Source organism: Heloderma suspectum, chromosome 1, assembly GCF_057233095.1.
Source record: "Heloderma suspectum isolate Gila_16-S chromosome 1, 16-S_ref, whole genome shotgun sequence".
Classification (NCBI taxonomy): Eukaryota; Metazoa; Chordata; class Lepidosauria; order Squamata; family Helodermatidae; genus Heloderma; species Heloderma suspectum.
Genome location: NC_139458.1, coordinates 131,266,436 through 131,278,730, shown reverse-complemented (window position 1 = coordinate 131,278,730; position 12,295 = coordinate 131,266,436). Strand labels below are relative to the sequence as shown.

At 42.0% G+C, this 12,295-nt stretch overlaps 1 protein-coding gene across 8 annotated transcripts in view; it reads left to right on the top strand.

Moving 5' to 3' along the window:
- The window catches only part of CPT1A (carnitine palmitoyltransferase 1A), an 80,983-nt gene that overhangs the window by 21,398 nt on the left and 47,290 nt on the right, over positions 1-12,295 (top strand). For 6 of the 8 annotated variants that reach the window (XM_084858122.1, XM_084858095.1, XM_084858131.1 and 3 more), the window contains 3 exons: positions 183-322; positions 3,068-3,239; positions 5,897-5,998. In XM_084858122.1, the coding sequence (XP_084714248.1) occupies positions 183-322; positions 3,068-3,239; positions 5,897-5,998 (414 nt within the window). The remainder of the gene's footprint in view (positions 1-182; positions 323-3,067; positions 3,240-5,896; positions 5,999-12,295) is intronic. The other 2 variants (XM_084858161.1, XM_084858152.1) reach the window with 1 other exon arrangement.

The following is a 12,295-nucleotide window of genomic DNA, read 5'->3' as shown; positions in this document are numbered from 1 at the left end:
ACAAATATTTCTGCTAATAATATGGTAATCTCTCAAGAAGACCAATGTGACGAGTCAGTCGGCATTTATATGGTCATGTCTTCCTATATGCTGGGACTGTTTTTAATATGATTTCTTTAGGAAATATGAAAATGATTGCTTCAGAATCAAAAAAATAAAGTATAGGTTTCTTGTCTTTCCAGAATGGCATAATCACAGGAGTCTATCCTGCTAGCCCATCCAGTTGGCTTATTGTAGTTGTAGGAGTTATGTCAACAATGTACGCCAAAGTAGATCCTTCATTGGGATTAATAGCTAAAATCAACCGGACCCTTGATACAACGTAAGTAAGCTATGCCCTCCTTTCTCATTGGGCAGATTTTTCTGGCAAGTGTTAGTGATGGATGAAACATTGCTCCTCCTCAGATTGGCTCAAAATAAGCTAAAACTGATGATGATGATATGGAAATAACATGGTTTACTCTGAGCCAATTTGATTAGAATCTGACCCTGACCCTATTGCATCTCCTCAGGAGCCTCCATCCCTCCAACCCATTTATATTGCAGCTTCTGCTCTGCCAGTGGTGTTGGGGGGGAACTAGGCTGCTCTAGTTTCTTGGTAAGAATTGCAGATTTGTGGTTGAGTCTTGTTCTTATGTCCATTGCAGTTTTTTCTACATATTGCATACAACATCCCTTTTTTTTTTACATTCAGTTACATAAATCACATTAGTGGAACTGCATGTTATTGATTGCCTAGTGCAATAGGTTTTGTTCGTAACTGTGCTTCTAAAAGAAGTGGTTTCTTGGAGGTAACTGCAGCATGACATTTTAATTCACCTGCACATAGTCTTTCAGATTTACAATTACTTCCAGTTGAACAAACAAAGGACACTGACATGTTTGACAGAAAGGAAAACTTCTGGATCTACAGACTCAGAACTCTTAGTCCATATGGCCTTCATCTGGAGGACAGTTCATAAGCTTTATACCACTCATACTCAGTTTCTCTCTCCCTCTCTCTCCACACACACACACTCTCTCTATATGTGTGTGGCTGTGCGCGCACATGCATATGCACGCAGACATGGTGCTTGGTGCTACTACAGTAGCAAGCCAGACACCAGGAGCTCTAGGCAATGCAAGTGTTAGCACTCCTGACATATTGGGGATGGGAGGGTTAGAGAATTATAGCTGGGGAAAGTTGCATTCTGTTCTATCTCAGATTAAAATCCATGCCAGAGGAAGAATTTGGGGATGGAGGTTGTAATGGTCTCCTCATATTTGAAATGAGGGGGGAGCATACTATGGTAGTAGTGGCAGTCTCAGATTTCTCTTTTATTCCCCTTTTAACATTTAAAACACCACAACTTATGGCGGTGCAGTGATGGCTGGAACAGAGATTTGGCTACTACATTCTCCCTCCTGGCTCTTGGATGACACTAGTGTCTCAGCAAATATCATAATTTTATATCTAAACCACTCTGATGTGTCACCAAAAGTTAGCAGCAAAGGGATTTTACAAGACAACATACTCTTATTTTATCCCAAACTTGCAAAAGGGCTAATATAGTAGAAGAGGTTTCAGGAAATCATGAATTTCCTTAAAATTCTTCTGGTATGCTCAAGGTAAATATTTCAGGGGAATCATAGAACAAATTTGTTCCAAAATACAAGCAAGTGATTCATTTGTATTGTCTAACCACTAGGCTAATAACAACTCAAACCGCCTTTATTGATGGATTTTTGCAAAATGGTTGCAGAGATTCTTGGCTTTTTGCTATTCCATATTTTTTGTACGTTAAACATTTTATATTATATTTGTATCATGCCGTATTTTGGGTTTTAATTTTTGTGAACCACCCAGAGGGCTTTGGCTGTTGGGTGGTACAGAAATGAAATAGAATCATAGAACAGTTGGGTTGGAAGGGGCCTTGTTGTTGTTCAGTCATTAAGTCATGTCCGACTCTTCGTGACCCCATGGACCATAGCACACCAGGCCTTCCTGTCCAAAATCATTAATTTATTCCACTTTTTTAATGTAACCATTGGTTACATTGGTATCAGTGATACCATTTTTTTAAAAGTAAAAGAAAAGCGGTGGTGGGAGCTGCCACAGTAAGTGGAACCTCCCTCGTCCCACGTTTGAACTGTTTTCTATCCCCCCCCCAACTGAAAATTCTCAAAATCCTTCCCCCGCCCCACTTGCCAGGTCTCAACAGGTTGGCGAATTTGCAGGGCCATTTCAGCCCACTCCTGTTAGACGTTCAGAGAGTGTCTCTACATTAAGCAAAAAAAAAACAAACCCTAATCCTTTCCAGGGCTTTCTGGTTTCGCTTCCTTTGTGGAATTAGGATGGGTTTCTTTACACAGCAGACATGTGGTTTGCATAGAGGAAGTGCCTCCCTCCCTCCTTGGCATGTGTGCAAAGGGGGTGGGGGAGGCTTGCTTTCGTAGTTTAACTTGTACTATACTGTTTCCTCGCAGCCCTTGACACACTTACGTGGGAGTAAGCCTCATTGAAGTCACTGGGACTTACTTCTGAGTAAGATCACACTTTAAGTCTGCAATCCTTGGCATGCTTACTTGGGAGTAAGCCCCTCTGAACTTAATGGGGTGCTCTGAATCAACAGAGGACATTGATGCTGAGCTTGATGGGGTGGGGATCAAATCTGTCTCCCTTTATTTCAGGGAGGCATTTTACTCTTTTCTCTCTCTGATCAGCGATCGAGAGAGACATGGATTGAATCAAAGAAAGTCCTTCCTTGGCAAGCTCACTGTGCTAACCCAGCATTACACACTGCCAATATGGCGCCATTAGCTTTTATTACTAGTATATTGCTGATCTTTTTGAGAGCACAATAAAGGGGAAAATGTGCACAAGGTGTTCTGGAGGTTGACAACGTAAAGGACCTGCAAAATTCTGTGAGTGACCAATCGCAAGCATGCAATAAATTGCTCGTGTAGAGACACCCAGAATGATCCTTTCTTGACAGCAGTGGCTTTCTTAGTATGTTTTACTGTTTCACCTTTTTCCAGAATTCTTTAACTGACAGATGCTTTTCCTTTAATATTTTTTTTAAAATAGTGGCTATATGTCCAACCAAACACAGAATGTTGTCAGTGGGATTCTCTTTGGGACAGGGCTCTGGGTGGCCCTTATTTTCTCAATGCGCTATACGCTGAAGATGCTGCTTTCTTACCATGGGTGGATGTTTTCTGAACATGGCAAACTTTCTACAGGAACCAAGCTATGGATGGTAAGATATTTTTTTTATCATATATTTGAATATGGCGTTGATGTAACATTTACCTGATTATATCTATTGTTAGTAACTTTGTATTCAGGAGTGTTGCTTCAGTATTTTTCTTAGTTTTCCTTCTTAATATTTAGTGGAAACATAAAAATGCCATCGAGTGGTCCCGCCTGTTCCTTCAACATTTCACTTTGGTTAAAGTCTGTGAACTAGTAGAATGCCCCTCCACTTGAGTGAAGCTTGGCTATACCTGACTGCAATATTTGACTAGTTAAATGCTCAATACTATCATTCTTTCAAGCAAACAAAGGACTGTTTAGGACTGCTGAATAAATATATTTACAAGTTGCTCTAAATGCTGGAACACAAGATTTGATAAAGGGTAATGGCATTAAGAACCCCAGGTCAGAAGAAAGCTGAGGAGGAAGCATTTTGAATGTGCTTTGGGTGGTGGGGAGCAGCTGAGAGGGAATACACTTGTTAAGCAGTCCTGCTGACTGAAAACCTCAATTTTTGTCTTTGCCCTGGTTGTATGTTGCCCTGAGATATATAAGCTATATATGAGCATTGGTTCCCAGAAACTGTCCTCCCTGCCCCCTCATAGCCAGCACGGTTCTCTCCGCACCAGCTATGTCTCCATGCTTGGAAACGGAGCGCTGAGATGGGGAGAAGGGGGCAATTCTGGGGGCAGGGAGGGGAGGAGGCCGCAGAAGCTGCATTATGCAGCTTCCTATGTGCATCCCAACCTCCCCCTGTCCCACTGTGAAGCTCCTTGTTTTTTGGCTAGAAATCGCCTGTCTAGCCAAAAATGCAGGGTGGCGAGAGCGCAGAGGCGAGGATCACCTCCATGCTGCAGCTGCCCTGCATTGGATAGTTGTCAGCCTCTGAGGATTGCGCCCTAATAAATATTATAAATGAACGAACAGAAATCTTATGTACAACAGTCTCTTGTGATTAATACACTCTGTCTTTTGTACGTATTAATTGACTATAGAAGGAATTCAGCTTGAACATGATGACTAGTATGTTGAATACTTCTGTGGAAAATAGAAATCAGTTGCACATGAAATGTCTGATAGTTTTCTTCAGCTATGATTCCAAGAGCTTTCTCATTTGAATACAGGCTCTGTCTGAAGGGTAAGGTCCAGAGCATTCTATCGACACGGCTTAGCGTTTTCATTGGCTGGATTTTTGGCATGTCCTAGAAATACTTCCAAGTCTGTTTTTCTTATAATGCTAAGCTTGAGCAGTGTGAACAGCAATGACTAATATATTTTGCTTTTGGAATTTTACTCCTGGATACTGGCAGGAAACCATTTATCATCATAACTGAAATGGCAAGTGTGTTGAGAAATACTGCTAATACTGCTTCTCTTTTATAAGGACTGAAATTCCAGAAATTTGAGAGACTTTAACATAATTGGCTTACTTGCTAGGTTGTAGCATTCTCCCTCACTAAACAGTTTTGACTGTTCTAGTTTTTTCTAAGCCTCCTTTCTTAGTATTTTTGTAACTATGTTTTTCACATTTCTTTTTTGTTTCCTTGCTTAAATAACCTTGAAGGAGATGCAACTGTGACATTATTTATCTCTGTTCTTGGTATGAGAACTGCTGTGTTCTGCAAAAGTTTAGAAAATAGAATTTAATCAATTTTGTGATAGCTGTGCTTTCAGGCAAGAACTTCAGTATGCCATGTCATGTTAGCGAGAATTCCAGTGTAGGGGAAATGTCTTCTGCTTATTGAGACAATGCTTATCATAGTGAGGCCATTACTATATATGAATAAGCAAGGCAGGTTGGTAGCAATGGACACTGGTGGCTGTGATGTCAGTGGGGAGGTGAATCCACTCTGGGTTTCAGTCAGAACCAGTCAGAACTCTAAAGAAGCTATCCAAGGTGCGGAGCTGGGATTATGCTCAGTGTTGATGAAAGTGCCATGAACTAGTAGCTTCAGATATTTGTACTTATGTATATTGTGTGTATGAGAAGACCTGAACACTGAAAGATCAAACAACCAGTAGTTTAAATTTAAACACCTCTCCCATGCTGAAACTGCAAAGTGCAAAACCCCTTCTGAACAGATAGGAAGCTATTTAAGATCCTTTAAAATTGTTCTGTTTTGAACTGAGATGGTCTTCCCCTTGAAGTTAAATTAGTTGTACTATCCTGATACATGGAAGACTTGAGTGCTCTGGCTGTTGAATACCTTTGCCCTTTCCCATGTTCCTTAGCAGTTGTGCCACCAAGAATGTTCTAGTGAAGAAAGAGATGATTAAAAGATACTGTGTTAAAAGATACTGTGTCAGAGTGTAAATAATATAGTTGGAGAGGTCCCTGCTCCCAAGGAGATTACAAAGTGAGTGAGAGGGACAGTATGGTTAGAATGCAACCAAATCTTAGATGTACTTAATGCCTGGTTACAGTTGGGAATCAAGCTTAAGAGCCAGAGGCCTAACAGAAAAGCTGGACTTTGCAGGGGGATAGCAGCTATAGGCTTTCAAAGAAATTACTTAGAAGCAACAACAGATCCAAGTCTGAACCTGCACCTTGTTGGTCATCTATAAAGGAAGTCCAAAGGCATACGTGCACATTTGTGAAACAGACTTTAGACTGTTGTTCTACATTCTGCAAAACTTTATTTTCTTCTTTTTCATTTTCAGACTCTGGTGAAGCTTTTCTCAGGTCGCAAACCAATGCTGTACAGTTTTCAGACATCTCTGCCACGTCTTCCTGTTCCAGCTGTTAAAGATACTGTAAATAGGGTGTGTTTATATATACTGAAGCTCCCTCTTCCTCTCAAACTTAAATCCAGATGAAATGCTGGCTTTGATTTGCTGTGTCCAAAAATATAAATCTGTAAAACTTAACATGATATCCGATAAACTCAGTTCCACATTAAGGTATGTTGCATTCACTTACAATGAAATCAGGAATAGTCAAAGTGACACGCCCTGATTTTATCTCGTATTTATACCCCTAAAGGCAGGATATTCAAAATCTTTACATTCCCGTGCTTTAATCTTCTGTCTGCATTGTACAATCTCCAAATGGCTTATAGACTTGAGATTATTTTCCTCACTGGACTTTGTTCTGAGAATGTCATTATGCAAAACACTAATATATGACAGGTGGTAGGTGTGTTTAGATGTTTGAGGAAGAGGATTATTATTTATAATCCTTTTTTAAAAAATGAAATAAAATGAAAGCAGCAGATATCATATTCTTTCAAAGGTCTGTGAAATCTTGCTATAATGTGAATGCAACTTTCAATATGTAAAAAATTACACAGTGAAATGGGCCCAGGTTGAAGGGCATAACATACCATTGCACCTCTGAGAGTATCTTCATAAGTTTGGTCACACCTTTTTCTTTAAATATGGATGTTAGAGAGAGTAACTATAAAATAATGTCTAGATGGTATGTTATACCCTAAATTATAGTTACTGATTTTTACTTGTAATCCAAACTTCTGTACATCTCAAAAGGAGAGAAATGTCTTGTTTTACCACTTGCAGTGGAATTGTCCATGGACTAAAATCATGAGAAAAATATGATTATGGAAAAATATTGGGATATGATTTACAACTAGATCTATTACTATTTCTTATGACATACTTGTGATGCATTCCTAGATAAAAACAGAAGCCCTGTTTGGACCATAGTTTAGCAAGGTGAGAATGAGCATTGGTGCTGAACACTTACTCCTCCCTTCATTGACGTTTTAGTCCTAGTTGGCTTAAACCAGCCTTCCCCAACATGGTGCCCTCCAGACATTTTGGACGAAGTCCCATCAGCCCAAGTCAGCATGGCTAATGGTCAGGAATTCTGGGGCTGTAGTCCAGTAGTTCCTGGTTATGTTTAAAATGGTGAACTGTGATTTAATGTTGGTTGATTTATTTTGTTTATTTTATTTAAAGTATTTCTTGGGTGCCTTTCAGGGCAGAAGCCCTCCCAAGGTGGCATACAGCAATAAAACACATAAAACCAATATGATATTAAGAATGCTAAAAGTACAATGTTGTTGTTGTTGTTGTTTAGTCATTAAGTCGTGTCCGACTCTTCGTGACTCCATGGACCATAGCACACCAGGCCTTCCTGTCCCCCGCTCTCTCCCAGAGTGTGCTCAAGTTCATATTCATTGCATTGGTGATGCTATCTAGCCATCTCATCCTCTGCTGTCCCCTTCTCCTTTTGCCTTCAGTCTTTCCCAGCATCAGGGTCTTTTCCAGGGAGTTTTCTCTTCGCATTAGGTGGCCAAAATATTTGAGCTTCAGCTTCAGGATTTGTCCTTCCAGTGAGCACTCAGGGTTGATTTCCTTTAGGATTGACTGATCTGACCTCCTTGCAGTCCAGGGGACTCGTAAGAATCTTCTCCAGCACCACAGTTCGAAAGCATCAATTCTTCGGCACTCAGCCTTCTATAGTCCAGCTCTCACAGCTATACGTTACTACTGGGAAAACCATAGCTTTGATTATATGGACCTTTGTTGGCAAGGTGATGTCTCTGCTTCTTACTCTGCTGTCTAGGTTTGCCATAGCTTTCCTCCCAAGGAGCAAGCGTCTTTTAATTTCATGGCTACAGTCACTGTCTGCGGTGATCTTGGAGCCCAAGAAAATGAAATCTCTCACTGCTTCCATTTCTTCCCCTTCTATAAGCCAGGAAGTGATGGGGACAGATGCCATGATCTTAAGTTTTTTTAATGTTGAGTTTCAAACTAGCTTTTGCACTCTTCTCTTTCACCCTCAACAAGAGGCTCTTTAGATCTTCGCTTTCTGCCATTAGGGTGGTATCGTCTGCCTATCTGAGGTTGTTGATCATTCTGCCAGCAATCTTAATTCCGACCTGTGATTCATCCAACCCAGCATTTCTCATGATGTACTCTGCATATAAGTTAAATAAGCAGGGCGACAATATGCAGCCTTGTCGTACTCCTTTCCCAATTTTGAACCAATCAGTTGTTCCATGTCTGGTTCTTACTGTTGCTTCTTGGCCCTCGTACAGGTTTCTCAGGAGACAGGTAAGGTGGTCTGGTACTCCCATCTCTTTCAGAATTTGCCACAGTTTGTTGTGATCCACACAGTCAAAGGCTTTAGCGTAGTCAATGAAGCAGAAATAGATGTTTTTCTGGAATTCTCTTGCTTTCTCCATGATGCAGCGAATGTTGGCGATTTGATCTCTAGTTCCTTTGCCTCTTCAAAAGCCAGCTTGTACTTCTGGTAGTTCTCGGTTCACATGCTGCTGAAGCCTAGCTTGTAGGATTTTGAGCATCACCTTGCTGGCATGAGAAATGAGCTCAATTGTGCGGTAGTTTGACCACTCTTTGGCGTTGCCCTTCTTTGGAATTGGAATGTAAACTGACCTTTTCCAGTCTTGTGGCCACTGTTGAGTGTTCCAAATTTGTTGGCATATTGAGTGCAGCACTTTAACAGCATCATCTTTTAGGATTTTAAATAGCTCAGCTGGAATGCTGTCATCTCCACTAGCTTTGTTGTTAGTAATGCTTCCTAAGGCCCACTTGACTTCACTCTCTAGGATGCATCAGGATCTAGGATCAGGGACATTAAGATCTTTCCTGTATAGTTCTTCTGTGTATTCTTTCCACCTCTTCTTAATCTCATCTGCTTCTATTAGGTCCCTGCCTTCTTTGTCCTTTATCATGCCCGTCTTTGCACAAAACGTTCCCTTGAGATCTCCGATTTTCTTGAAGAGATCTCTAGTCTTTCCCATTCTGTTGTTTTCCTCAATTTCTTTGCATTGTTCATTTAAGAAGACCTTCTTGTCTCTCCTTGCTATTCTTTGGAAGTCTGCATTCAGTTGGATATATCTTCCCCTTTCTCCCTTGCTTTTCGCTTCCCTTCTTTCCTCAGCTACTTGTAAAGCCTCATCAGGCAGCCACTTTTCTTTCTTGCATTTCTTTTTCTTTGGGATGGATTGAGTTGCTGCCTCCTGAACAATGTTACGGACCTCCGTCCATAGTTCCTCAGGCACTCTGTCTATCAGGTCTAATCCCTTAAGTCTATTCCTCACCTCCACTGTATATTCATAAGGGATATGATTTAGGTCATACCTGAACGGTTTAATGGTTTTCCCTACGTTCTTCAATTTAAGCCAAAATGTTGCAACAAGAAACTCATGATCTGAGCCACAGTCAGCTCCAGGTCTTGTTTTTACTGACTGTATAGAGCTTCTCCATCTTTGGCTGCAAAGGACATAATCAATCTGATTTCGATATTGACCATGTGGTGATGTCCATGTGTAGAGTCTCCTCTTGTGCTGTTGGAAAAGAGTGTTTGCTATGATCAGCGTGTTCTCTTGGCAAAACTCTATTAGCCTTTGTCCTGCTTCATTTTGTACACCAAGGCCATGCTTGCCTGTTATCCTGGTGATTTCTTGACTTCCTACTTTAGCATTCCAGTCCCCTGTGATGACGAGGACATCTTTTTTTGGTGTTAGTTCTAGAAGGTGTTGTAGGTCTTCATAGAACCGATCAACCTCAGCTTCTTCGGCCTCAGTGGTTGGGGCATAGACTTGAATTACTGTGATGTTGAGTGGTTTGCCCTGGATTTGTACTGAGATCATTCTATCGTTTTTGAGATTGTACCCCAGTACTGCTTTTCCCACCCTTTTGTTGACTATGAGTGCTACTCCATTTCTTCTAAGGGATTCTTGCCCACAGTAGTAGATATGATGGTCACCTGAATTAAATTTGCCCATGCTTGTCCATTTGAGTTCGCTGATTCCCAAGATGTCGATGTTCAATCTTGCCATCTCATGTTTGACCACCTCCAGCTTACATTGATTCATTGATCTTACATTCCAGGTTCCTCAACAATATTCTTCTTTACAGCATCGGACTTTCTTTTCACCACCAGACACATCCACAGCTGAGTGTCCTTTCGGCTTTGGCCCAGCCGCTTCACTCTTTCTGGCGCTACTTGGAATTCCCTCTGCTGTTCCCCAGTAATATATTGGACACCTTCCGACCTGAGGGTCTCATCTTCCGGCATCATATCTTTTAGCCTTGCGATACGTTCCATGGGGTTTTCTTGGCAAGAATACTGGCGTGGGTTGCCATTTCCTTCTCCAGTGGAGAAAGTACAATTAAAAACAGTTAAAATATTATAAAACCAGCAATAAAACCAACATCAAAAACAGTAATAAAAACAGCAACAAAACAATCATATTAGGAGAGGGCCAGAGTAAAATAATAGGTTTTCAAGGCCTTCTTAAAAGCCCGCAGTGTTAGAGCATGGCAGACCCCTGATGGCAACTTATTCCGGAGGTGTGGGACCACTGCAGAGAAGGCCCTCTCATATCTTGTCACCCACCTAACTGCTCTCACAGGTAGGCAGATGAGAAGGGCCTCTCTTGCTGATCTTAAAATGTGAGCAGGCTGATATGTGTCAAGATTCCCTTATCCCCCACTTCACTTCAGTGCCCAGACATACACAGACGAGAGGCTTCAATCTACAGCTTTTAATCCATTGCTTCACAGAGTCATACAGATGCAAATTCTCAGAGAAGCTCTCCATCTATAAGGAATGCCTTCAGGGGATCCAAATGGAATTTACGAGAGTTGCCCCCGTTTGAAGAGGGAGGCGGTCTCGCTAGCTTAACTTAAGGAGGGGAGGTCCCTCTCATATTGTGAGGCCTCTAAGCGCAGCTTCTCATGCAAGGCCAATCGGGTAGACTAAGTTCCGCCTCTGCCTTCTATCTCTTTGCTCTGCGCCTGTGCCTGGCATCTATTAGGTCAGTCTCCTGTTCGCTGACTGTCACGGGGGTGTGGGGTGAGGAGGGACCCTCAAGCTCAGCCATCTGTATGTTTGTAACCGGCCTACTCATATCTGGACTAGCCTGGGAAAACACCTCCTCCATGTCTGATGGTTCTTGTTCAGAATCTGAACTGCTATCCCACTCTCTGCGCTCAGAAACACCCCTGACAATATGAGTGAAGGTGGTTCTTCAGGTAATTAGGTCCCAAACCATTCAAGGCTTTAAAGGTAAAAACTCAGAAACACACCTGTAACCAGTGCAACTGATGCAGTATAGGAGTTGCATGATCAAATCACCTCGCCCCTGCCAACACTTGCCTTCTGCACCAGCTGAAGTTTCTGAACCATCTTCAAAAGCAGCCCCACATACAGCACATTGCAGTAGTCCTGGACATCACTAGTGCATAGATAACTGAGGCAAGGCCAATGCTCTCCAGATAGGGCCACAGCTAGCACACTAGCCTAAGCTGGTAAAATGCACTCCTGGACAGTGCAGCCACCTGGGCTTCCCCAGTTAGCGCAGAGTCCAGGAGGACTTCCAGACTACATTAACTATTCAGGATCTTAAACCACAGTATAAGCCAAGGTTTAAACCATGGTTTAAGAACTCAGGTAGCAAACTAACATTGAAACATAGTTCTCTGTTTTGGATGCAATGGGGAACAGTGGTTTAAGATAAATAGAGGAGGTGGTGGGAGATCGTGGGCCCCACACTCATTTTCAACTTGCTAATTAATAAAATAGCGAGCTAGGAATTTATGTCTGAACCAGGCTAGAGACTTGAGCTCTTGTATAGTTAGTACTGCAATAATAGTTTATGCCTAATATTGGAGACAAATGGAAATGTTGTTGTTGTTCAGTCGTTCAGTCGTGTCCGACTCTTCGTGACCCCATGGACCATAGCACGCCAGGCCTTCCTGTCCTGCGCTCTCTCCCGGAGCGTGCTCAAGTTCATATTCATTGCATCCGTGATGCTATCTAGCCATCTCATCCTCTGCCGTCCCCTTCTCCTTTTGCCTTCAGTCTTTCCCAGCATCAGGGTCTTTTCCAGAGAGTTTTCTCTTCGCATTAGGTGGCCAAAATATTTGAGCTTCAGCTTCATTATCTGTCCTTCCAATGAGCAGTCAGGGTTGATATCCTTTAGGATTGACTGATTTGACCTCCTTGCAGTCCAGGGCACTCGTAAGAGTCTTCTCCAGCACCACAGTTCGAAAGCATCAATTCTTCGGCGCTCAGCCTTCCTTATAGTCCAGCTCTCACAGCCATACATTACTACTGGGAAAACC